Source organism: Pseudophryne corroboree, chromosome 11 (genome assembly GCF_028390025.1).
Source record: "Pseudophryne corroboree isolate aPseCor3 chromosome 11, aPseCor3.hap2, whole genome shotgun sequence".
Taxonomy (NCBI): Eukaryota; Metazoa; Chordata; class Amphibia; order Anura; family Myobatrachidae; genus Pseudophryne; species Pseudophryne corroboree.
In genome coordinates, this window is record NC_086454.1 from 47,030,366 (window position 1) to 47,056,769 (window position 26,404).

At 45.4% G+C, this 26,404-nt stretch overlaps 1 protein-coding gene across 9 annotated transcripts in view; it reads left to right on the top strand.

Annotated features, from left to right (window-relative positions):
- The window catches only part of SHANK2 (SH3 and multiple ankyrin repeat domains 2), a 998,986-nt gene that overhangs the window by 330,633 nt on the left and 641,949 nt on the right, over positions 1-26,404 (top strand). For all 9 annotated transcript variants that reach the window (XM_063944111.1, XM_063944110.1, XM_063944114.1 and 6 more), the window contains one exon: positions 21,898-21,964. In XM_063944111.1, the coding sequence (XP_063800181.1) occupies positions 21,898-21,964 (67 nt within the window). The remainder of the gene's footprint in view (positions 1-21,897; positions 21,965-26,404) is intronic.

Genomic DNA, 26,404 nt, shown 5'->3' on the forward strand with positions numbered 1-26,404 from the left:
GGAGACGAGCCCGCCGGAAAAGGGGCGGGGCCTATCTCCTCAGCACACAGCGCCATTTTCCTTACACAGCTCCGCTGGTCAGGACGGCTCCCAGGTCTCTCCCCTGCACTGCACTACAGAAACAGGGTAAAACAAGAGAGGGGGGGCAAAATAGTGGCAAAAATTATATTATAAAAGCAGCTATACAGGGAGCACTTATTATAAGGCTATCCCTGTCATATATAGCGCTTTTGGTGTGTGCTGGCAAACTCTCCCTCTGTCTCCCCAAAGGGCTAGTGGGGTCCTGTCTTCGTTAAGAGCATTCCCTGTGTGTCTGCTGTGTGTCGGTACGTGTGTGTCGACATGTATGAGGACGATATTGGTGTGGAGGCGGAGCAATTGCCAAATATGGGGATGTCACCTCCTAGGGGGTCGACACCAGAATGGATGCCTTTATTTATGGAATTACGGGATAGTGTCAACACGCTAAAGCAGTCGTTTGACGACATGAGACGGCCGGACAATCAGTTAGTGCCTGTCCAGGCGCCTCAAACACCGTCAGGGGCGGTAAAACGCCCTTTGCCTCAGTCGGTCGACACAGACCCAGACACAGGCACTGATTCCAGTGGCGACGGTGACGAATCAACCGTATTTTCCAGTAGGGCCACACGTTATATGATTTTGGCAATGAAGGAGGCGTTACATTTAGCTGATACTACAGGTACCACTAAACAGGGTATTATGTGGGGTGTGAAAAAACTACCTATAGTTTTTCCCGAATCAGAAGAACTAAATGATGTATGTGATGAAGCGTGGGTTGCCCCCGATAAAAAGATGCTAATTTCAAAGAAGTTATTAGCTTTATACCCTTTCCCGTCAGAGGTTAGGGCGCGCTGGGAAACACCTCCTAGGGTGGACAAGGCGCTCACACGCTTATCTAAACAAGTGGCGTTACCCTCTCCTGAGACGGCCGCACTTAAAGATCCAGCAGATAGGAGGATGGAAAATATCCAAAAAAGTATATACACACATACAGGTGTTATACTACGACCAGCTATAGCGACAGCCTGGATGTGCAGTGCTGGAGTAGCTTGGTCAGAGTCCCTGATTGAAAATATTGATACCCTGGATAGGGACAATGTTTTACTGTCTTTAGAGCAAATAAAGGATGCATTTCTTTATATGCGTGATGCACAGAGGGATATCTGCACACTGGCATCACGGGTAAGTGCTATGTCCATTTCAGCCAGAAGAAGTTTATGGACGCGACAGTGGTCAGGCGATGCGGACTCAAAACGGCATATGGAAGTTTTGCCGTATAAAGGGGAGGAGTTATTTGGAGTCGGTCTATCAGATTTGGTGGCCACGGCTACAGCCGGGAAATCCACTTTTTTACCTCAAGCTACTCCCCAACAGAAAAAGACACCGACTTTTCAACCGCAGCCCTTTCGTTCCTTTAAAAACAAGAGAGCAAAGGGATATTCATATCTGCCACGAGGCAGAGGAAAGGGGAAGAGACACCAACAGGCAGCTCCTTCCCAGGAACAGAAGCCCTCCCCCGCTTCTACAAAAGCCTCAGCATGACGCTGGGGCTTCTCAAGCGGACTCGGGGGCGGTGGGCGGTCGTCTCAAGAATTTCAGCGCGCAGTGGGCTCACTCGCAGGTAGATCCCTGGATCCTGCAGATAATATCTCAGGGGTACAGGTTGGAACTAGAGACAGATCCGCCTCGCCGTTTCCTGAAGTCTGCTTTACCAACGTCCCCCTCCGAAAGGGAGACGGTTTTGGAAGCCATTCACAAGCTGTACTCTCAGCAGGTGATAGTCAAGGTACCTCTTCTACAACAGGGAAAGGGGTATTATTCCACTCTATTTGTGGTACCGAAGCCGGACGGCTCGGTAAGACCTATTCTAAATCTGAAGTCCTTGAACCTATACATAAAGAAGTTCAAGTTCAAAATGGAGTCACTCAGAGCAGTGATAGCGAACCTGGAAGAAGGGGACTTTATGGTGTCCTTGGACATCAAGGATGCGTACCTCCACGTTCCAATTTACCCCTCACACCAGGGGTACCTCAGGTTCGTTGTACAAAACTGTCACTATCAGTTTCAGACGCTGCCGTTCGGATTGTCCACGGCACCTCGAGTCTTTACAAAGGTAATGGCCGAGATGATGATTCTTCTTCGAAGAAAAGGCGTATTAATTATCCCATACTTGGACGATCTCCTAATAAGGGCAAGGTCCAGAGAACAGCTAGAGAGGGGATTAGCACTGTCTCAAGAAGTGCTAAAACAGCACGGCTGGATTCTGAATATTCCAAAATCCCAGTTAATGCCGACAACTCGTCTGCTGTTCCTAGGGATGATTCTGGACACGGTTCAGAAAAAGGTTTTTCTCCCGGAGGAAAAAGCCAAGGAGTTATCCGAGCTTGTCAGGAACCTCCTAAAACCAGGAAAGGTGTCTGTACATCAATGCACAAGAGTCCTGGGAAAAATGGTGGCTTCTTACGAAGCAATTCCATTCGGCAGATTCCATGCACGAATTTTCCAGAGGGATCTGTTGGACAAATGGTCAGGGTCGCATCTTCAGATGCACCAGCGGATAACCCTGTCTCCAAGGACAAGGGTATCTCTTCTGTGGTGGTTGCAGAGTGCTCATCTATTGGAGGGCCGCAGATTCGGCATACAGGATTGGATCCTGGTGACCACGGACGCCAGCCTGAGAGGCTGGGGAGCAGTCACACAAGGAAGAAACTTCCAGGGAGTGTGGACGAGCCTGGAAACGTCTCTTCACATAAACATTCTGGAACTAAGAGCAATCTACAATGCTCTAAGCCAGGCAGAACCTCTGCTTCAAGGAAAATCGGTGTTGATCCAGTCGGACAACATCACGGCAGTCGCCCATGTAAACAGACAGGGCGGCACAAGAAGCAGGAGTGCAATGGCAGAAGCTGCAAGGATTCTTCGCTGGGCAGAGAATCATGTGATAGCACTGTCAGCAGTGTTCATCCCGGGAGTGGACAACTGGGAAGCAGACTTCCTCAGCAGACACGACCTTCACCCGGGAGAGTGGGGACTTCATCCGGAAGTCTTCCACATGCTGGTAACCCGTTGGGAAAGACCAATGGTGGACATGATGGCGTCTCGCCTCAACAAAAAACTGGACAGGTATTGCGCCAGGTCAAGAGATCCGCAGGCAATAGCTGTGGACGCGCTGGTAACGCCTTGGGTGTACCAGTCGGTGTATGTGTTTCCTCCTCTGCCTCTCATACCAAAAGTATTGAGAATTATACGGCAAAGAGGCGTAAGAACGATACTAGTGGTTCCGGATTGGCCAAGAAGGACTTGGTACCCGGAACTTCAAGAGATGATCACGGAAGATCCGTGGCCTCTACCTCTAAGGAGGGACTTGCTTCAGCAGGGTCCCTGTCTGTTTCAAGACTTACCGCGGCTGCGTTTGACGGCATGGCGGTTGAACGCCGGATCCTAAAGGAAAAAGGCATGCCGGAAGAAGTCATTCCTACTTTGATTAAAGCAAGGAAGGAAGTAACCGTGCAACACTATCACCGCATTTGGCGAAGATATGTTGCGTGGTGCGAGGATCGGAGTGCTCCGACGGAGGAATTTCAACTGGGTCGATTCCTACATTTCCTGCAATCAGGATTGTCTATGGGTCTCAAATTGGGATCTATTAAGGTTCAAATTTCGGCCCTGTCAATTTTCTTTCAAAAAGAATTGGCTTCAGTTCCTGAAGTCCAGACTTTTGTTAAGGGAGTGCTGCATATACAGCCTCCTGTGGTGCCTCCAGTGGCACCGTGGGATCTCAATGTGGTTTTGGAATTTCTAAAATCTCATTGGTTTGAACCACTAAATAAGGTGGATTTAAAATATCTCACATGGAAAGTGACCATGTTACTAGCCCTGGCTTCGGCCAGGAGAGTGTCAGAACTGGCAGCTTTATCTTACAAAAGCCCATATCTGATTTTCCATTCGGACAGGGCAGAACTGCGGACTCGTCCGCATTTTCTCCCTAAGGTGGTGTCAGCATTTCATCTGAACCAGCCTATTGTAGTGCCTGCGGCTACAAGTGACTTGGAGGACTCCAAGTTACTGGACGTTGTCAGAGCATTAAAAATATATATTGCAAGGACAGCTGGAGTCAGAAAATCTGACTCGTTGTTTATATTGTATGCACCCAACAAGATGGGTGCTCCTGCGTCTAAGCAGACGATTGCTCGTTGGATCTGTAGCACAATCCAACTTGCACATTCTGTGGCAGGCCTGCCACAGCCTAAATCTGTAAAGGCCCACTCCACAAGGAAGGTGGGCTCATCTTGGGCGGCTGCCCGAGGGGTCTCGGCATTACAACTTTGCCGAGCAGCTACGTGGTCAGGGGAGAACACGTTTGTAAAATTTTACAAATTTGATACTCTGGCTAAGGAGGACCTGGAGTTCTCTCATTCGGTGCTGCAGAGTCATCCGCACTCTCCCGCCCGTTTGGGAGCTTTGGTATAATCCCCATGGTCCTTTCAGGAACCCCAGCATCCACTAGGACGATAGAGAAAATAAGAATTTACTTACCGATAATTCTATTTCTCGGAGTCCGTAGTGGATGCTGGGCGCCCATCCCAAGTGCGGATTATCTGCAATAATTGTACATAGTTATTGTTAACTAATTCGGGTTATTGTTTAGGAAGCCATCTTTCGGAGGCTCCTCTGTTATCATACTGTTAACTGGGTTTGATCACAAGTTGTACGGTGTGATTGGTGTGGCTGGTATGAGTCTTGCCCGGGATTCAAAATTCCTCCCTTATTGTGTACGCTCGTCCGGGCACAGTACCTAACTGAGGCTTGGAGGAGGGTCATAGGGGGAGGAGCCAGTGCACACCACCTGATCGGAAAGCTTTACTTTTTGTGCCCTGTCTCCTGCGGAGCCGCTATTCCCCATGGTCCTTTCAGGAACCCCAGCATCCACTACGGACTCCGAGAAATAGAATTATCGGTAAGTAAATTCTTATTTTTTCACTTTTCTATATTCGCTGTGAATAGGAATATCAACAAATAAAGAAGGTCATTTGTATCCAATTATTCCATGCGCATTTTCTCTGACGTCCTAGTGGATGCTGGGTACTCCGTAAGGACCATGGGGTATAGACGGGCTCCGCAGGAGACTTGGCACTCTTAAAAGAAAGATTAGGTACTATATCTGGTGTGCACTGGCTCCTCCCTCTATGCCCCTCCTCCAGACCTCAGTTAGTATCTGTGCCCGGCCAGAGCTGGATGCACCCTAGGGGCTCTCCTGAGCTTCCTAGAAAAGAAAGTATTTGTTAGGTTTTTTATTTTCAGTGAGATCTGCTGGCAACAGACTCACTGCTACGTGGGACTGAGGGGAGAGAAGCGAACCTACCTGCTTGCAGCTAGCTTGGGCTTCTAAGGCTACTGGACACCATTAGCTCCAGAGGGATCGAACACAGGCCCAGTCCTCGGTCGTCCGGTCCCGGAGCCGCGCCGCCGTCCCCCTTGCAGAGCCAGAAGAACGAAGAGAAGTTGAAAATCGGCGGCAGAAGACTCCAGTCTTCATTAAGGTAGCGCACAGCACTGCAGCTGTGCGCCATTGCTCCTTTAGCACACCACACACTCCGGTCACTGATGGGTGCAGGGCGCTGGGGGGGGGGGCGCCCTGGGCAGCAATTAGATTACCTTACTTGGCGAAAAGCACATAATACAGTCTGATAAACTGTATATGTGCATTAACCCCCGCCATTAAAGTACATAAAAGGACAGAAGCCCGCCGCTGAGGGGGCCGGGCCTTCTTCCTCAGCACACCGGCGCCATTTTCTCTTCACAGCGCAGCTGGAAGGAAGCTCCCCAGGCTCTCCCCTGCAGTATCCTGGTACACAAAGGGTAAAAAAGAGAGGGGGGGCACATAAACTTAGGTGCAAAACTGTGTATATAAGCTGCTATAGGGGAAAAATCGCTCAGTATAGTGTACATCCCTGTATTATATAGCGCTGTGGTGTGTGCTGGCATACTCTCTCTCTGTCTCTCCAAAGGGCCTGGTGGGGGAACTGTCTTCAAATAGAGCATCCCCTGTATGTGTGGGGTGTCGGTACGCGTGTGTCGACATATCTGAGGTAAAAGGCTCCTCTAAGGAGGTGATAGAGCGGATATGTGTGTGGGAGGGTGTCTCCGTCGACAACGCCGACACCTGTTTGGATATGTGTAAGTGCTGAGGTAAAATTATTGCACAAAAGGTTAGGGAACAGAAAGGAAATCTACCCTGGTCTGTCCCTATGTCACAGAGTCCTTCAGAGTCTCTCTATGTTCACTATCCAAAATAACAAAGTATCGACACGGAGTTTAACTCCACTGTCGACTATGATAATGCAAAGTTACAGCCAAGAGGGCTAAAAAGATATTCAATATATGATTATTGGAATAAAAGATGATTTGCATATCACTGATGACTCATCTGTCCCTGACACGAGAGTACACATGTTAAGGGGAAGAATGCTGAGGTACATTTCCTTCCTCTCATGAGGAAAAAGAGCGGGAATCTCCAGACAAGAGACGGCAGCTTCCCACAAGAGAATTCTCAGGCTGTATCCTTTCCCCACTAGGGCCAGGATGTGTTGAGAATCTTCCCCTTGGGTGTCCTGTTTGCACTAGCTATTCTCAGGGATCCTGCAGATAGTGTGCACATTCTAGTATACTACCCAGACCGGCGATTGTGTCGGCATGGGTTTATAGCGCTGTGGCAGCGTGGACAGGTACCTTATCAGCAGAGATTGAGACCCTAGTATGCATATAAATATTTTAAGATGCTGTCTTAAGTGATAGATATATAATTATAAAGCATGCCCAAAGGGACATGAGTATACTGGGTCCTAGAGACAAAAGCTATGTCGATTTCTGCCTGACGTGTCCTGTAGAATATACATTGGACAGATGATGCCGACTTAAGAGGCATATGGAAGGCTGATGATTGTGTGGAGAAAGGTTCTCGGGCCTGGTCTCCACAGCTATAGCTGGTAATTCTGATGTTTTGCCTTATATTCCTGCACCGCCTAGGAAAGCACAACATTATTAAATGCAGCTTTTCGAATAAAGAAACAAGAAAGTCTGAGGTGCGTCCTTTCTTGTCAGAGCCGGGGGCAGAGGAAAGAAGCTGTACAACACAGCTAGTCCCCAGGAACAGAAGTCCTCCCCGGCCTCTACAAAAATCCACTGCATGTCGCTGGGGCTCCACAGGCGAAGCTAGGCCCGGTGGGGACACGCCTTCGTAAGTTCAGCCACAAGTGGGTTCACTCCCTGTTAGATCCCTGGGCAATAGAAATTGTATCGCAGGGATACAGGCTGGACTGTGAGAAGATGCCCCCTCACCGAGGACCCGGCGGGCTTCCCCCCAAGAGAGGGAGCCAGTGTTAACTGCAATTCGTAAATTGTATCCTCAACAGGTGGTGGTCAAGGGTCCCCTCCTTCAACAAGAGGGTGTTATTATTCGACCATGTTATAATCCCGAAACCAGACGGTTCGGTTAGACCCATATTGTATTAAAATCCCTGAACATATACCTGAAAAGGTTCAGGTTCAAGATGGAATCGCTAAGAGCGGTCATTGCAAGCCTGAAATGAATCGGGACATAAGGGATGCATACCTTCGTGTCCCCATTTATCCACCTCATCAGGCGTACCTCAGAATTGCGGTACGGGATTGTCATTACCAATTTCACCAAGGTAATGGCGGATATGATGGTGCTCCTGCGGAAGCAAGGTGTCACTATTATCACATACTTGGATGATCTCCTCATAAAAGCGAGATCAAGAGAGCAGTTGCTGGACAGCGTATCACCTTCTCTGGAAGTGAAACGGCAACACGACTGGATTCTATATATTCCGAAGTCGCAATTGGTTCCTACAGCTCATCTGCCTCGCCTAGGCATGATCCTAGACACAGACCAGAAAAGGGTTTATCTCCCGATAGAGAGAGCTCAGGAGCTCATGACACTGGTCAGGAATCCATTGAAAACCAAAACAGGTGTCAGTGCATCACTGCACTCGAGTCCTGGGAAGGATGATGGCTTCATACGAGGCCATCCCCTTCGGCTGGTTCCATGCAAGGACAATGGAACTTACTGGACAAGTGGTCCGGATCACATCTTCAGATGCATCGGTTAATCACCCTATCCCCCAGGGCCAGGGTGTCTCTCCTGTGGTGGCTGCGGAGTGCTCACCTTCTCGAGGGCCGCAGATTCGGCATTCAGGACTGGGTCCTGGTGACCACGGATGCAAGCCTCCGAGGGTGGGGGGCAGTTACACAGGGAAGAAAATTCCAAGGTTTGGGGTCAAGCCAACAGACTTGCCTTCACATCAATATCCTGGAACTAAGGGCCATATACAACGCCCTAAGTCAAGCGGAGTTACTGCTTCGCGACCAACCGGTTCTGATCCAGTCAGACCGCAGGGGCTCATGTAAACCGCCAGGGCGGCACAAGGAGCAGGGTGGCGAGGGTAGAAGCCACCAGAATTCTTCGCTGGGCGGAGAATCAAGTAAGCGCACTGTCAGCAGTGTTCATTCCGGGAGTGGACACGACCTCCACCCGGGAAAGTGGTGACTTCATCAGGAAGTCTTCACACAGTTTTGCAAATTGATGGAAACTGCCTCAGGTGGACTACATGGCGTCCCACCTCAATAAAAAGATAAAAAAGGTTTTACGCTGGGTCAAGGGACTCTCAGGCGATAGCTGTGGTCGCACTAGTAACACCGTGGGTGTTCCAGTCGGTCTATATATTCCCTCCTCTTCCTCTCAGACCCAAGGGCTGAGAATTGTAATAAACGGAGGAGTGTGAACAATGGCCCTCATTCCGAGTTGTTCGCTCGGTATTTTTCATCGCATCGCAGTGAAAATCCGCTTAGTACGCATGCGCAATGTTCGCACTGCGACTGCGCCAAGTAACTTTACTATGAAGAAAGTAATTTTACTCACGGCTTTTTCTTCGCTCCGGCGATCGTAATGTGATTGACAGGAAATGGGTGTTACTGGGCGGAAACACGGCGTTTCAGGGGCGTGTGGCTGAAAACGCTACCGTTTCCGGAAAAAACGCAGGAGTGGCCGGGGAAACGGTGGGAGTGCCTGGGCGAACGCTGGGTGTGTTTGTGACGTCAACCAGGAACGACAAGCACTGAAATGATCGCACAGGCAGAGTAAGTCTGGAGCTACTCAGAAACTGCTAAGTAGTTAGTAATCGCAATATTGCGAATACATCGGTCGCAATTTTAAGAAGCTAAGATTCACTCCCAGTAGGCGGCGGCTTAGCGTGTGTAACTCTGCTAAATTCGCCTTGCGACCGATCAACTCGGAATGAGGGCCAATATTCTTTGCTCCGGATTGGCCAAGAAGGACTCGGTACCCGGAACTGCAAGAAATGCTCTCAGAGGACCCATGGCCTCTGCCTCTCAGTCAGGACATGTTGCAACAGGGACCCTGTCTGATCCAAGACTTACCGCGGCTGCGTTGGACGGCATGGCGGTTGAACGCCGGATCCTAGCGGAAAAGGGCATTCCGGATGCAGTTATTCCTACGCTGATAAAGGCTAGGAAAGACGTGACAGCAAGACTTTTTCACTGTATATGGCGAAAATAGGTTGCTTGGTGTGTGGCCGGGAAGGCCCTACAGAGGAATTCCAGGGGGGTCGATTCCTGCACTTCCTACAGTCAGGAGTGACTATGGGCCTAAGATTAGGATCCATAAAGGCCAAGATTTCGGCCCTATCCCTTTTTTCTCTCAAAAAGAACTGGCTTGACTGCCTGAAGTTCGGACGTTGTTACAGGGGTGCTGCATATTCAGCCCCTTTTGTGCCTCCAGTGGCACCTTGGGATCTTAACGTGTGTTGGATTCCTAAAATCCCACTGGTTTGAGCCACTTAAGACCGTGGAGCTAAAATATCTCACGTGGAAAGTGGTCATGCTTTTGGCCTTAGCTTGGACTAGGCGTGTGTCAGAATTGGCGGCTTTGTCATGTAAAAGCCCATATCTGATCTTCCATATGGAAAGGGCAGAATGGAGGACTCGTCCCCAATTTCTCCCTAAGGTGGTATCGTTTCGTTTGAACCAACCTATTGTGGTGCCTGCGGCTACTAGGGACTTGGAGGATTCCAAGTTGCTGGACGTAGTCCGGGCCCTGAAACTTTGTTTCCAGGACGGCTAGAGTCAGAAAAACTGACTCGGTATTTATCCTGCATGCACCCAACAAGCTGGGTGCTCCTGCTTCAAAGCAGACTATTGCTCGCTGGATCTGTAGCACGATTCAGCTTGCACATTCTGCGGCTGGACTGCCGCATCCTAAATTAGTAAAAGCCCATTCCACGAGGAAGGTGGGCTCTTCTTGGGCGGCTGCCCGAGGGGTCTCGGCTTTACAACTTTGCCGAGCTGCTACTTGGTCGGGTTCAAACACTTTTGCAAAATTCTACAAGTTTGATACCCTGGCTGAGGAGGACCTTGAGTTTGCTCATTCGGTGCTGCAGAGTCATCCGCACTCTCCCGCCCGTTTGGGAGCTTTGGTATAATCCCCATGGTCCTTACGGAGTACCCAGCATCCACTAGGACGTCAGAGAAAATAAGAATTTACTCACCGGTAATTCTATTTCTCGTAGTCCGTAGTGGATGCTGGGAGCCCGTCCCAAGTGCGGACTCTCTGCAATACATGTATATAGTAATTGCTTAACTAAAGGGTTATTGTATGAGCCATCTGTTGAGAGAGGCTCAGTTATTGTTCATACTGTTAACTGGGTATAGTTATCACGAGTTGTACGGTGTGATTGGTGTGGCTGGTATGAGTCTTACCCTGGATTCCAAATCCTTTCCTAGTAATGTCAGCTCTTCCGGGCACAGTTTCCCTAACTGAGGTCTGGAGGAGGGGCATAGAGGGAGGAGCCAGTGCACACCAGATATAGTACCTAATCTTTCTTTTAAGAGTGCCCAGTCTCCTGCGGAGCCCGTCTATACCCCATGGTCCTTACGGAGTACCCAGCATCCACTACGGACTACGAGAAATAGAATTACCGGTGAGTAAATTCTTATTTTAAACATCATTGGATAATTGCAGTCTGATTAGATGTTGAGTATTGTATGTCACACAGTCCCAGATAGTATTTAGGTTCTCACCCTTTTCAGTGCGCGGTATTGCGCTATGCTCCACCTCCGTTAACCTCAGTTTCTGAGTATAGGTCCATATACCGGTATTTCTAATGCCGTGTTGAGAGCAATCAGCTCCGGCCAATGCAGGCTTTGACGGACCCACCAGGCGGGTATTAACAGCGTATTTCCCCGTTACCTCTTGGTCACTGGATGGTATTACGGCTCCGGTACCTATTGCAGATATGGAACAGCAAGGAGGGAGGGCGCTTTCACCGCAGCAGTTGAATGGAGTTTTTAAATGGATGGCAGTCTATCTCCGATATTAAATTGTCCCTTAACGCGTTTCTCCGTTCTCAAGTCATAACTGTTTCATCAGAAGGATTTCAATGTGTGGTGCACAGCCCTTGTATTTAACAGAGCTTTCCTCCAATCATAGCATGGTTTTAATTATGCCATACAGGTGTATGAATCAGGTGTGACCACACTAACTATATTGAATTCATTTGTTCTAATATTTTGTTAATCCACAATATCAATTTCTTATATAAACATACATAAAAAACATCTCTACATAAAATATAATCAACACTTTCATATACAGCCTATTTTGTTATATTATTTTCATTTACTTAATGGCATCGCGTGGTTTAAAAGGTTTTTCTCCTTAATATATCTAACTTTATATATGTCCAGATACCATGTGGGGTCCTATACATCTCCCATAGCTAAACACCAAGTCTCTGGTTTAGCAAAGTAACACAGATAACAATATCTGGTTCGATTCACTGTGGTGATCACCCCAAATTCGCCACCGCAATTAATTTACCATATAATATTTCTACTTTTCTACATACATATACATATTGCTTTTAAATATATTATCTTTTCTTTTTATTATTTTTTACACATATACACATATGCACATATATATAAAGAATATATAAAGCCCCACATGATTCCCTTTATCATAATTATCTAAAGATATGACCAATTATAATTGTCTCAAAATGTCTCCTATAACTACTAAAAAGACATCGTAGTCTAGTGGTTAGAGGTCTCGACTACCAAAAATAAACTGCAGGTTCCCAGTTCAAACCCCCTCCAATATGAGTGTCCGTCCCAAATATCTTATTTTATATAAATTATTGTATTATATTTTACCAAACCCCATATATATATTTTTTTTTTCCATGACCAACATCCATTCTTAGTAAATTTCTTACATGAATCCATATTATTGGAGAACCACCGATTTCTACAACATTATATCTACATGGTTCCCCATTCGTCTAGATGTTATTCATCTCTATATTATCATTTAATCCTAGAGGAAAAAGAGATCCCATAGAGAAAATCCAGAACGCCTCTCTTTTACACAATTTGCTGAACCTATCTCCACCTCTCTCAGTGACAGGGATGTGTTCAATACCCTGCAAGCGCAAACCCTCAAGTTTTCCCTGATGTTTTATATGGATATGTGATGAAAGACTGTGTGAACGAACCCCCTTGAGAATATTCCGTCTGTGCTCCAGAAATCTCACATTAAGCTTACGGGTGGTTCGACCCACATATTGCTCACCACATATACATGTTAATAAATATATAACATAGGTAGTATTACAGTCAATATGACTATAAATCTCAAACTTATTCCCATAAATGGTGGATTGGAATTGCACACTTTTATCTACCACATGTTTACAAGTAATGCAGCCTTCACGGCCGCATTTAAAAAAAGCCTTTTTTATTATTATTTCTATATTGATCAAGCCATGTTCCTCGAGTACCCTTATCTAGATTAAGCCCTGTATAATGGCTTGGTGTCAAAAAGCTCTGTAAGTTCCTCGCTTTTTTAAAAACAACTTGTGGTTCCTTTGTTAATAATGGTGCCAGAATCTCGTCTGCTTTCAAGATGTCAATATTACTCTTAATGATCTTTTTTATTTCTTTTGAACTGGAGTTAAATTTAGTTATAAATCTCAAATCGTTATTGGCCTCCATACTATCTATTTGGGTTAGTTTTTTTGAATTCAAAAGAGTCTCTCTATCGGCTTCCCTTGCTTGTTTTAGAGCATCATTCAAAATATTTACTGGATAATTTTGTTCTGTAAGAGCTGTAGTTAGCTCCATAGCATGTTTATCAAACTCCAAAAGATCAGAACAATTACGTTTATGCCTCAAAAACTGACTCTTAGGAATATTTCTGAGCCATGGCTGATAGTGACAACTGTTGTAGTTCAGAAATTTGTTATAGTCCACTGTTTTTTTGTAAGTGGACGTAACTATTCTTTTATTTCTAATATCGAGGGCAATATCCAGGAAGGTAATATGAGTGTCATGTATAGTGCTAGTAAATTTTAGTCCAAAATTATTGTGATTTAAGTGCTTAACAAATAACCGTGCAGAATTTATATCCCCATCCCATATAAAAAACAAATCATCTATATACCTGCCATAGAGCACCAAGCTCGCCCCAAAAGGGCCACCCCAGATATAATTATCCTCAAAGTGGCCCATATATAGATTGGCAAAACTAGGGGCGAACTTGGTGCCCATGGCAGTACCACGTGTCTGTAAATAAAAGTGCTTATTAAATATAAAATAATTGTGCGTTAAAGTGAACATAACTGAATCCAATATAAACTGTCTTCTACTCTCACTCAGATCATCATCATTCAGCAAAAATCTTTTAATTGATTCTACACCACCCTCATGTGGAATGTTGGTGTAGAGAGACTCTACATCACATGTAATAAATATATAATTATCTTGCCATTGTATATTCACAAGCATATGATTTGTTTTTTTTATATGGGATGGGGATATAAATTCTGCACAGTTATTTGTTGAGCACTTAAATCACAATAATTTTGGACTAAAATGTACTACCACTATACAAGACACTCATATTACCTTCCTGGATATTGCCCTCGATATTAGAAATAAAAGAATAGTTACGTCCACTTACAAAAAAACAGTGGACTGTAACAAATTTCTGAACTACAACAGTTGTCACTATCAGCCATGGCTCAGAAATATTCCTAAGAGTCAGTTTTTGAGGCATAAACGTAATTGTTCTGATCTTTTGGAGTTTGATAAACATGCTATGGAGCTAACTACAGCTCTTACAGAACAAAATTATCCAGTAAATATTTTGAATGATGCTCTAAAACAAGCAAGGGAAGCCAATAGAGAGACTCTTTTGAATTCAAAAAAACTAACCCAAATAGATAGTATGGAGGCCAATAACGATTTGAGATTTATAACTAAATTTAACTCCAGTTCAAAAGAAATAAAAAAGATCATTAAGAGTAATATTGACATCTTGAAAGCAGACAAGATTCTGGCACCATTATTAACAAAGGAACCACAAGTTGTTTATAAAAAAGCGAGGAACTTACAGAGCTTTTTGACACCAAGCCATTATACAGGGCTTAATCTAGATAAGGGTACTCGAGGAACATGGCTTGATCAATATAGAAATAATAATAAAAAAGGCTTTTTTAAATGCGGCCGTGAAGGCTGCATTACTTGTAAACATGTGGTAGATAAAAGTGTGCAATTCCAATCCACCATTTATGGGAATAAGTTTGAGATTTATAGTCATATTGACTGTAATACTACCTATGTTATATATTTATTAACATGTATATGTGGTGAGCAATATGTGGGTCGAACCACCCGTAAGCTTAATGTGAGATTTCTGGAGCACAGACGGAATATTCTCAAGGGGGTTCGTTCACACAGTCTTTCATCACATATCCATATAAAACATCAGGGAAAACTTGAGGGTTTGCGCTTGCAGGGTATTGAACACATCCCTGTCACTGAGAGAGGTGGAGATAGGTTCAGCAAATTGTGTAAAAGAGAGGCGTTCTGGATTTTCTTTATGGGATCTCTTTTTCCTCTAGGATTAAATGATAATATAGAGATGAATAACATCTAGACGAATGGGGAACCATGTAGATATAATGTTGTAGAAATCGGTGGTTCTCCAATAATATGGATTCATGTAAGAAATTTACTAAGAATGGATGTTGGTCATGGAAAAAAAAAATATATATATGGGGTTTGGTAAAATATAATACAATAATTTATATAAAATAAGATATTTGGGACGGACACTCATATTGGAGGGGGTTTGAACTGGGAACCTGCAGTTTATTTTTGGTAGTCGAGACCTCTAACCACTAGACTACGATGTCTTTTTAGTAGTTATAGGAGACATTTTGAGACAATTATAATTGGTCATATCTTTAGATAATTATGATAAAGGGAATCATGTGGGGCTTTATATATTCTTTATATATATATGTGCATATATGTATATGTGTAAAAAATAATAAAAAGAAAAGATAATATATTTAAAAGCAATATGTATATGTATGTAGAAAAGTAGAAATATTATATGGTAAATTAATTGCGGTGGCGAATTTGGGGTGATCACCACAGTGAATCGAACCAGATATTGTTATCTGTGTTACTTTGCTAAACCAGAGACTTGGTGTTTAGCTATGGGAGATGTATAGGACCCCACATGGTATCTGGACATATATAAAGTTAGATATATTAAGGAGAAAAACCTTTTAAACCACGCGATGCCATTAAGTAAATGAATATAATATAACAAAATAGGCTGTATATGAAAGTGTTGATTATATTTTATGTAGAGATGTTTTTTATGTATGTTTATATAAGAAATTGATATTGTGGATTAACAAAATATTAGAACAAATGAATTCAATATAGTTAGTGTGGTCACACCTGATTCATACACCTGTATGGCATAATTAAAACCATGCTATGATTGGAGGAAAGCTCTGTTAAATACAAGGGCTGTGCACCACACATTGAAATCCTTCTGATGAAACCGTTATGACTTGAGAACGGAGAAACGCGTTAAGGGACAATTTAATATCGGAGATAGACTGCCATCCATTTAAAAACTCCATTCAACTGCTGCGGTGAAAGCGCCCTCCCTCCTTGCTGTTCCATATCTGCAATAGGTACCGGAGCCGTAATACCATCCAGTGACCAAGAGGTAACGGGGAAATACGCTGTTAATACCCGCCTGGTGGGTCCGTCAAAGCCTGCATTGGCCGGAGCTGATTGCTCTCAACACGGCATTAGAAATACCGGTATATGGACCTATACTCAGAAACTGAGGTTAACGGAGGTGGAGCATAGCGCAATACCGCGCACTGAAAAGGGTGAGAACCTAAATACTATCTGGGACTGTGTGACATACAATACTCAACATCTAATCAGACTGCAATTATCCAACGATGTTTAAAATGCGCATGGAATAATTGGATACAAATTACATTCTTTATTTGTTGATATTCCTATTCACAGCGAATATAGAAAAGTGAAAAAGGGATTATTACAGATATATGGTGTGATCTCAATACTAGGGATCCCATATGATATATGGTTGGAGAGTTCTAATCCGATAGTGTAATTTTTAGCTTTTTAACTTGCAATTGTTTTATCCACTGTTTTACAATAAATATGAAATATTTTTGCGCTCCCTTGGTTTAAATTATTATTTAAATTATTGTGTATTTTAAAAATGACTTCTGTTACTAAGTGCCCCAGGACTTCCGCATTGGCCACAAGGTACCACCAGCTGCAAAAGTAAATAAAAAAATGGAGGTATCTCACTCACCAACTTGGGACCTCCCCTATATGGTTGTCTTCTCCTGGTTCCACCCATAGGTGTGCGCAGGGGGGGTGCCTGGGGCGCACAGGCACCCCCTAATGTCCGGCACCCCGATGTCACATGCCTGATGCAGCGATCACCGAGCAGGCTGATTACTGTACCCTCTGCACTGCACCCTGTCAGGACTGCATTACTGACCGGACGCCTGGGTTAATCAAGGGTGCCACTGCCACCGGCTTTCAAACTCCCAGCTCCACGTACAAAAACAGCGTGATGTGATTACGTCATCCTGCTCGCACGCCCACCCGCCACATGCCCACCTCTCTCCTTCTATGCTATGCCAATGCCAGCCACTGATAAGGATCAGCATGCAGCCAGCGTTCCTCTTAGGAAGACAAATGCAATACTGGCAGGCGGTCGTCAGCAACATCCACTAGTCACTCGTTTTTCCAGCAGCAGCAGTACTAGTCTGCGACTGTCAGTGTCAGTGAGTGACTGACTTGTAAGTAAGCTGCTGCAGCTTGCAGAGGAAAGAGAGGGGGAGCCAGACCGGGCTGAGGAGGAGCACTGTAATTGCAGTGAGTGCCATCAGGGGTGTTTGTTTGGTGCACACCACAACATCTGACAATGTATCTGCTTTATTAGGATTGGCACAAGGGTGGATATTTTATACTGCGTTGACCATCAATAGATGGTGCTAGACAAGCCCAAAAGGCGGTGCTAGACACACCCCTCTGACGGTGAACCCCCTAATAAAATGTGCTGCGCACGCCTATGGTTCCACCCCGCGGCCCTCTTCCGGTCATTCAGCCGGGGCTTTCATTGGGTCCCCATAGCCAGGATTCCTAAAAGCCAGGTTACTTCTCAACGTGGTCCTCTCTGCCAGTCTTTCACCGGTGTGACTTTCCCACTGCAGAGCCAATCCTGTGACACATGTATATATACATTCTTGTCACACACATACAGTACACACAGTCATACACATACACAGTCACACACTTATACACATACATACAGTGCCCCCACTCTAAGTCTGTCCCTTATAGGCTGGCTGCTGGATAGTCCTCCTCCTCATTCTGGGACGGCAGCTGCTCCTCCCTCTCCGCTCTCCCATGCTGCTGCTGGCACAGTGCCATGTATCCCTGCCCCCTGATTGGAATCCATCTCCCTCTTTTCTTTAGATTGCATTGCGTAGTTCCTGCTCTGCAGTGCTGCATCTGTAATTAGTGTATGGGAGGGAGGGGGGGGGGGGTACTCAGCCCCTACGTCACCCCACCACTTTTAATCCAGCAATTTATCCACTTTATCTCTCTCGAAAGTTTGATAAATAATCTCCCCTTAAAGGAGGCCCAATATGTGGATAACCTGCTGTATGTTCATACCGATTAGGCTTGTTTATGTCACGTTATCGGTACAGGGGGCATGGCCATATAATTTAAAGGGCGTATTTGCATATTTGAGGGGGCGTAACCATCGGGATCCGGCCTCTAGGTCGACAAGACTTAGGTTGACACTAACTAGGTCGACCACTATTGGTCGACAGTAAGTAGATCGAAATGGTTTCTAGGTCAACATGTACTAGATCGACATGACAAAGGGTCGACATGAGTTTTTCACATTTTTTTCTTCATTTTTTTTAACTTTTTCATACTTTACGATCCACGTGGATTACAACTGGGAACGGTAACCTGCGAGCGAAGCAAGCCATACGAGGGGACACGGTGCACTTAATGGGGTTCCCGGTCACTGTACGGAGAAAACGACAACAACAAAAAATTAAAAAAAACTCATGTTGTCCTTTTTTCATGTCGACCTAGAGTCCCTGTCGACCTAGAAACCATGTCGACCTATTTACTGTCGACCAATAGTGGTCGACCTAGACACTGTCGACCTAAGTCTATTCTATCTAGCATACCACACCCGTAACCATCCTGGGCTATGGCCCTTTTACCCTGTTCTGTCCTTTTATCTCTGTGCAAAGCACCCAATCATCACTTCTCTGAATTGGACAGAGACAGAGTAACCTCAAATTAGGACTGTCCCATCTAAATGGGGACGGTTAAGGAAGTATCCTACATCTCTAACAATTTGCTGGTCCACATAGGTCCCATTGTGCACACAAGGCCTGATTCTGTTAGGGCAATAAAGTAAGTATGAGCAAGTAACTGCATCTGGGCAAACTATGTTGCACTGCAAGAGGTGCAAATACAAATATTATTAATTTTTTTTGCAAGCGGGGTAAATATTGGCTGCTTTTACATGTAGCCCACACATGCTGGATAGCTTTATTTTTACACTGCAATTTAGATTTGAGTTTGGACACATCTACAGTAACTCTCTCTGCACATGGTACATCTGCCCCACCTGCAGTGCAGCACGGTTTTGCCAAGGTGCACAATTAGTTGCTCTTTCTTGCTTCACTCCCATGTTAGAATCAATCCCTTGTTCCAACAGTCCCTTCAGCGGAGACAAAAGTTCTGACTGCAGGGACAGTGGGATAGTCAGAAATGGACCAATCACAAGCTGTGTTTTGCTTGCAGCAGGCTGTCATTGGTCCTCCTGCTCACACCTCTCCCACACCCTATTTTTCTGCAGACCCTGGTAGATTGTCCGCCTTAGAGAAGTATAATCCTTTCTGTCTAATAGCCCCTGGGCACTGCCACAGCTGTATTTGCCCTATAGGCTAATAATTTGTTAAACCAACCACTATCCTTTATCCGCAATGAAGCATTTGGTGACGAATATAGGGGCCTGATCACCATATAGGGCCCTGTCGCTCACAGTTCTTAGGGGAGCACGCTTACTTATTTTGAATGGACAACCGACTGCTGGCCAATCAGTGTATCTGATACAAGTGGTGTCAGAGGGGTTAAATTCAGAGTTCTCCTGTTTGAATTGATGAGAGACAGCGGATCTGAATTGTGCAATTTGTTTGTGTGGTTACATTAAAGTTGTAGTCCTTTTGAGGAGTGATATTGCTCCCACAAATCTTGGCAGGAGTATCTGGATTCAGGATATGTCCTCTTCCAATCCGTGCAGCGACTGTGGAGCGAGGACACAATGTGTTGTTTCCTCACTCCATTTCCCATCTGTAATAGGCGTTTTGTGTCAGAAATAAATTTGAGTAAAACAGTGGCAGAGATCTGTAAGTCGGCGATCAGTCCTAAATGGTTCCAAACAGCTGTTTGTTCTCTCCCATCCAGCATTCAGCATTGTCAGGCGGTTTGATGCTTCCATTACAGGCAGCGGCTGATGGAAACGTCTCATTATCCTTTGATTCAATGTGTTCTGCCAGTCTGGCTTTTCCTTGAAGCCTTGATTAGCACTTGTGGACTGTTACAATGGAACAGTGTCATCAGAATATCAAATCATTTACTGCTGTGAAAGGAAGCACGCAAGGATTCACCATCACGATGACAAAACCCTAGATTTCAGAGTACGAGGGGCAAATAAGTTGGGGTCTACTCCGGAATCAGCGCGCGTGTTCCGATGTGTAAAATAATAATTATCAAACGCCCAAGGTCTCTTTAGCTCATTTTGGCTGATTAGAATATGTGGGCTGGTCTAAATTGGCAATGCAAACTCTGTACCTGGGTGAACCATGCTACGCTGCAACTTTTGAAATACATGTATTATGTTTGCATGCAGGGTAAATACTGGCTGCACTTGCATGTAGCCCACACATTGCTGGGCAGATTTATTCTTACACTGTAATGTTGATTTGAATTTGGACACGCACCTCTCACAGCTAATACCCCTTTTCCACCAAAAACCCAGGTCCGACTCCGGTAATTGCACACTGTTTCAAGCTGTGTCACAGTGACATGATAAAACCCCATTCATACCACAGTATGTGGCGGGTGTTCCTTCTGCTGGCGCTTGGAGATGATATTATCACTAAGCGCCACCGGTGAGCCAGATCTTCATAGGCTATTAGTGACCCATCAATTACAACTTAGGCTGCCTGAGGCCTTCCTGCATTTGACCCTGATAGTTGCTGACTTTTTGTGTGCTCGCTCCAGGAAAGGGCAGCTAGGTCATACTTGCCTACTCTCCCGGAAGCTGCGGGAGGCTCCCATTTTTTGGGGTAGCCCCCCGCACCCCTAGAAGAGTAGGCAGGTCTCCCGCATCCTAGTGATGCGGGCAGGATGAAGAGAGACACTCCCGTAGTCGTGAGTCCGTGGGGTGGGGAAGGGGTTAAAATGATGCGAATCACATCATTTTAGCCCCGCCCCCTTCTCGTGGACCCGCAAATCGGCGCATTTTCTTGATATTGGGGTGGGGCTTAATGATGTCACAGCCCGCCCCAAAAAGTATCCTGCAGCATCTCCTCTCCGGGCTTCTCCCGGAGAGAAGATATTTAAAGTAGGCAAGTATGAGCTAGGTTGGAGGTGGGCACAGCGGGGGCGTCAAATGAGTCTGCACCGGGAGGGAGGGGTGTCAATGAGATTACATGCATTGCACAGCGGGGGAGTGGCTACGATGAGGCAATGCAGCGCAAATCGCATCATCACTGAGTTTAGTGGAGGCGGCATCCAGGTTCTGGGAGAGTCGGACGCTTTTCCGGCATTTGGGAGGGCCATACGATTTTCAGGAGCCTGTCGGCCATTCCGGGGCAGTATGCAAAGTATGCCCTGGTAGCTACCAGGGTTGGATACCCAGTAACTGGACCCAGATAATTTTTCAGAGACCTTTTTACACCAAACCGCGACCCGGGTAGACCCGACAATTGCCCGAAATATTGCAGCAGTGGAAAGGGGCTATTAATCTCTCTGCACATGTTACTTTTGCCCCATCTGCAGTGCAGCATGGTTTTACCATGATACAAAGTTACTCTTTCTGCTGTACTCGCAGCTCAGAATCAGCCCCCAGGTCTGTATCTTCAGAAATGATATTCTTGGTTTACCTAACGGCAACTATCAAAGAAGGGAGGGGCAGCACAGCTGAGATAGACACTTACAGTGTATGTGGGTTCTCCAGAGCTGTAGCTGAACACAGCTGCCAGAATAGAGGTACAGCTGCCGCATGCATGGTCTGGTCTCCCGCACGCTTCACATTCTTTATCAGCCTGTATAAAGCCGCAGCACGCGCCTGTCAATTAATTACATGCTTTTTTGTTGCAGGTTGCTATCATTGCTGGAAATTTTGAACTTGCCGAGTTTATTAAAAACCACAAGGAAACCGATATTGGTAAGTAACAGCAGTCAGTAATTGCTGGACTCTTAGTTATATTGTCTGCTCGAGTAACTGATAGCCTTAGCAGGTAGTAATTTGCTGTAGGAACCCAGCGTGCAGCAGTGCTCTTAATGGAGAAGGTTATAATGGAAACCGGGGATTGTTTGAGGTGCCGCATAACGTTATAAACGTCTTGTTGGGAACAGTTTATTCTAGTTATCAAAGTTTCATATATATTATGATTATTTATTTACAGTAATCAGTGTGTACGTTCTTAATTGTTACATTCATAGTGACATAGTCGTTATGTTCTTAATGTCAATAGTAACCAGTGTTAATTTAGATAAAGATTTTCAATTTAGTTTTAGTCTTAGTCGCTTACTTAAAATTGTACATTTTAGTCTCTTTTTTTTTTTTGCTTAATTTTACTTAAGATTTAGTCAGTGGTTCACAGTTTTCATTTTAGTCTAATTTCAGTTAATGTTTTAGTCATAACTTTTGCAGTTTAATTATACTGTAATGGATTTTGCTGAAGAACATTTCTCTAAATTTTTTTTGAGAAGTTTGCATACCTTTAACTATGTGTTCAGTATTCTATTCTCAGTAGGCTGAGAATGTGTTACATACCAACTCTGACTTCCTGTAGTACTCTCATATATCATATAAAAATTAATGCGTAAAGTTCGTTAGCACAAACAACAAGAGCAATACACAATCCTACCCAGCGGCGGGTCCTACTTACATTTAGTAGGTGTCTGCCGCTGCAAGGAGAGGAGAGCCGAGACTTGTTAGCCTGGTCCTAGCTCCCTGCGCAATGGATCTGGCGGGTTCCGGGACCTGCGCAGACGCCACGGTTCGACTGCACAAACCCCGACTTCTATGGACTGCAGACACTGCAGCTCACAGAAGCTGGATTAAGCTGCATGAAAGGCAGTGAGTGGCTTCTTATAGGAAGCTAGCTCTCTGCCTATCACAGCCCGATCTGGCAGTCCCGGTGGGAGGAAACACCTCCCAATGGGGCTGCCTTGTGTGTCTGTTACTGACCGGTAGGACTTTGAATAGGTAGTCGCTGCCAGTCACAGTGTAGCTAGTGCAGTCACGGACAGGTTTTCTTTCCCTGCTGCCAATTCGCATTATATGCCACACTATGCATGCCACATTAGAGTATGCATGCATGCCCTATTCCATAAATAGGCTGTGCTGTGCTGCACTGCAGTGTTGTACCAAAAGGGCCCCAAGATATTTATGCACCAAGTGACACAGACTTGTATAATGAAAAGTTACCAGGCCGTTAAAATGCCGGAAGAAAGGAACAGTAATGTCAGCTCCCCTTGTATTGCACCATCTACTGACCACCAGCAAGCAAAACACTTGAATCCCCCCTATAAAGGTGAAGAGTAGTGTTAGCCTGTTATTATATAGGATGGTGTTAGTGAGAGTTGGTGTCTGGTCAAAAAAGCCAAGTTGCTTGCAAACAGTTGGACGTCGTTTCCGCCTAACCCTTGGTAATGGTGGTATTAAGGGTGTCCCGTTCACTGTCTCCTGCTGGCGCACTCCAGCCCAGAGCTCTGGCGGTGTCAGCGGTGCGATGCTCACTGTGCTCAGTTGATTCAGTTCTCCAGTCCAGTCTCTCTTCACATCCCGTATCCCGGTGTCATATATGTCACAACGCAGTGGTTGACAGGTCCCACAGGGTTTCATTGGGTATACCTGTTACCCAGATACCCCAGGTATCACTGTCTCGCGAGATCCTGCACATGCTCAACTTACCGGGCGGGGGGGGGGGGCTGAGAGGCACTTGGGAAGGAAGAAAGGACAGAGTTGAGGCGTCTATACACCACAGATCCAGCTATTTCATCTTGTTATTCGTCACGCCAATATGAACACGGATTTCACCGTCATTTTCTTGTTTTCTAATTTCATTGCCGACAAAATACTGCAAATACTTTTAGTCAAAATTTTTGTCGTCAAAATAAACACTGATAGTAACCATGTCAACATTCTGCTTGTCGGCACTGATGAAATGTCAACGTAGTTAGAATTTGGACACTATGTTTTTCATCTGAGCCTAATGCTCCAAGTACTGGGCTGTGAGTGATCCTGACAGCCTGGCCTGTGACACCCACCAATTTTTTTCTTCTTCTTTAAGATTTAATAACCAAATTCAACATAATTGTGGGTAACACTCCCCAGTACCCATTAGGTTCATATATAATGCACAATGGTGGTCATTCCGAGTTGTTCGCTAGCTGCATTCGTCCGCTGTGCAGCGATGAGGCAAAAAAAGGCACTTCTGCGCATGCGTACGCGCGACGTACTATTACAACGAATGATGTAGTTTCACACAGGGTCTAGCGATGCTTTTCAGTCGCACTGGCTGCCGCAGAGTGATTGACATGAAGGGGGCGTTTCTGGGTGTCAACTGACCGTTTTCAGGGAGTGTTCGAAAAAACGCAGGCGTGCCAGGAAAAACGCAGGCGTGGCTGGGCGAACGCAGGGCGGGTTTTTGACGTCCAATCCGGAACTGAATGGTCTGAAGTGATCGCAAGCGCTGAGTAGGTTTGAAGCTACTCTGAAACTGCACAAAATTATTTTGTAGCCGCTCTGCGTTACAATCGTTCGCACTTCTGCTAAGCTAAAATACACTCCTAGTGGGCGGCGGCATAGCGTTTGCACGGCTGCTAAAAACTGCTAGAGAGCGAACAACTCGGAATGACCCCCAATGTTACACAGCTCTGCACACTGTTAGCAGAAACATTACTTATAGTATTTTGCAAAGCTTAATTTTAACCGGGCAGGTATAATAACTCATAATTGCCTACTTTCTAGCTATCTTCTCCGAGAGAATCCCAGAGAAGAGGTTCTGCAGACTGGCGGTGGGGACGGGTCCCAGGCACTATGCGTTATTAGGCCCCACCCCCTCATGTGGAATGCTGCGGGTCGCTTGTGGGTGGGCAGGGCCAGTATGACCTGATTTGCATAGAAATGCATCATATTGGCCCCCACCCCCTCACAAGCGACCTACGAATCACGGCATTAACCTCCCGGTAGTGCCCGCTTGCCAATTTGGACCCCTCGGGTCCAGGAGAGTCCACTCATCATACACGCTGCACCCATTTCTTCATTACTCTCCCCCCCCCCCCCCCCCCCTGGAGAACTGCGGCAGCCCTGAAAAATCACTGGGAAAATGGCACAATGGACATTTTCCCTGCATTTGTGCATGTTCAGTAGGCAAAGTGCTAGGGAAGATGGCTGCCGCACCATTTTCCTGGAGCTCTGTGCACGCAGACTACAATCTAGCACAGGGCTAGCGTCTACCAGCGCCATTGCTCACTGCTGGTGAGAGAGAGGGGGAGGGGGCCCAGACTGAGACTGGACACGGGTCCCCTCGTTTCTTAATACACCCCCATACAAAGTACTGTGACAATTCGTCTTTATCTCACAGGGAAAAAGATCCAGAAAATATGCAATTAAAAGAAGTATGCCATAGCCCATTAATGCAGCGGGTATTAAAATGATGAAATACTTTGTCCTAAATCTGCTACGCAGGAGGTACAAAGAGTAATGCACCCAACATTGTGAAATAGAAGGATAATACAAGTCACCTTGGAGTCTCTTCACCTATATAAAACAACTTGGCCTGAGGTCTTATGCTCCACAGAACTCCATGGTGACTTCTTTAGATTTCCCTATAGATACGCGTATTGTTATATGCACCTTGTTAATGCATATGTTTTACCATGCCTATATTACCTGAATTGAAGTCACTTATTTATAAGTTTGATAGTTTATTAATATAGTCATGTGCTTCTGAGTTATATTGTGCATAGTTGTTTTGATGTACTGTACATGTATGTAATGTGTGAGTGTAGCTGTGTGTCTATAAGGGTGCATACACACGGTGAGATTCGGACTTATCCGATTCTCACCGTGCGACAGGGGGCCGGGTCGGCACTTAGCCAGTATCGCAAGCACATAATAACTGTGCTTGCGATGCTGGCTATGTGCGATTTCAATCCTGACTATCTCTTCTATAGAGATAGTCAGGATTGACTTGCCTGCACAGCCTATTTTTTCTTCCGATGCCGACCGCGCGGGGCCGCGCATCGGCATCGGATCGGGATCGCAAGGTGACTGTCACCTTGCGATCTGCACTATATTTTCTTCCGATTCTGACTATATAGTCAGAATCGGAAGAAAATATCTTACCGTGTGTACACACCTTAACACGTGTGAAGTCTTCTGTACCTTACATAGAGCACATCATCTGCTGTTCACTGAATCTGACAGCAGGGGGAGTCCTATCTGTGCATCAACTATACTGGGACCGGTGACTGATGTAACAATATGAACAGTCTTAATCATTTTAAAGTGCACATAGTGTACTTTTGCCTCTTTCACCAAATATTTTACGTTTGCTCGGAATTAGAGTAGAAATTTGCTACTTGTAAACCT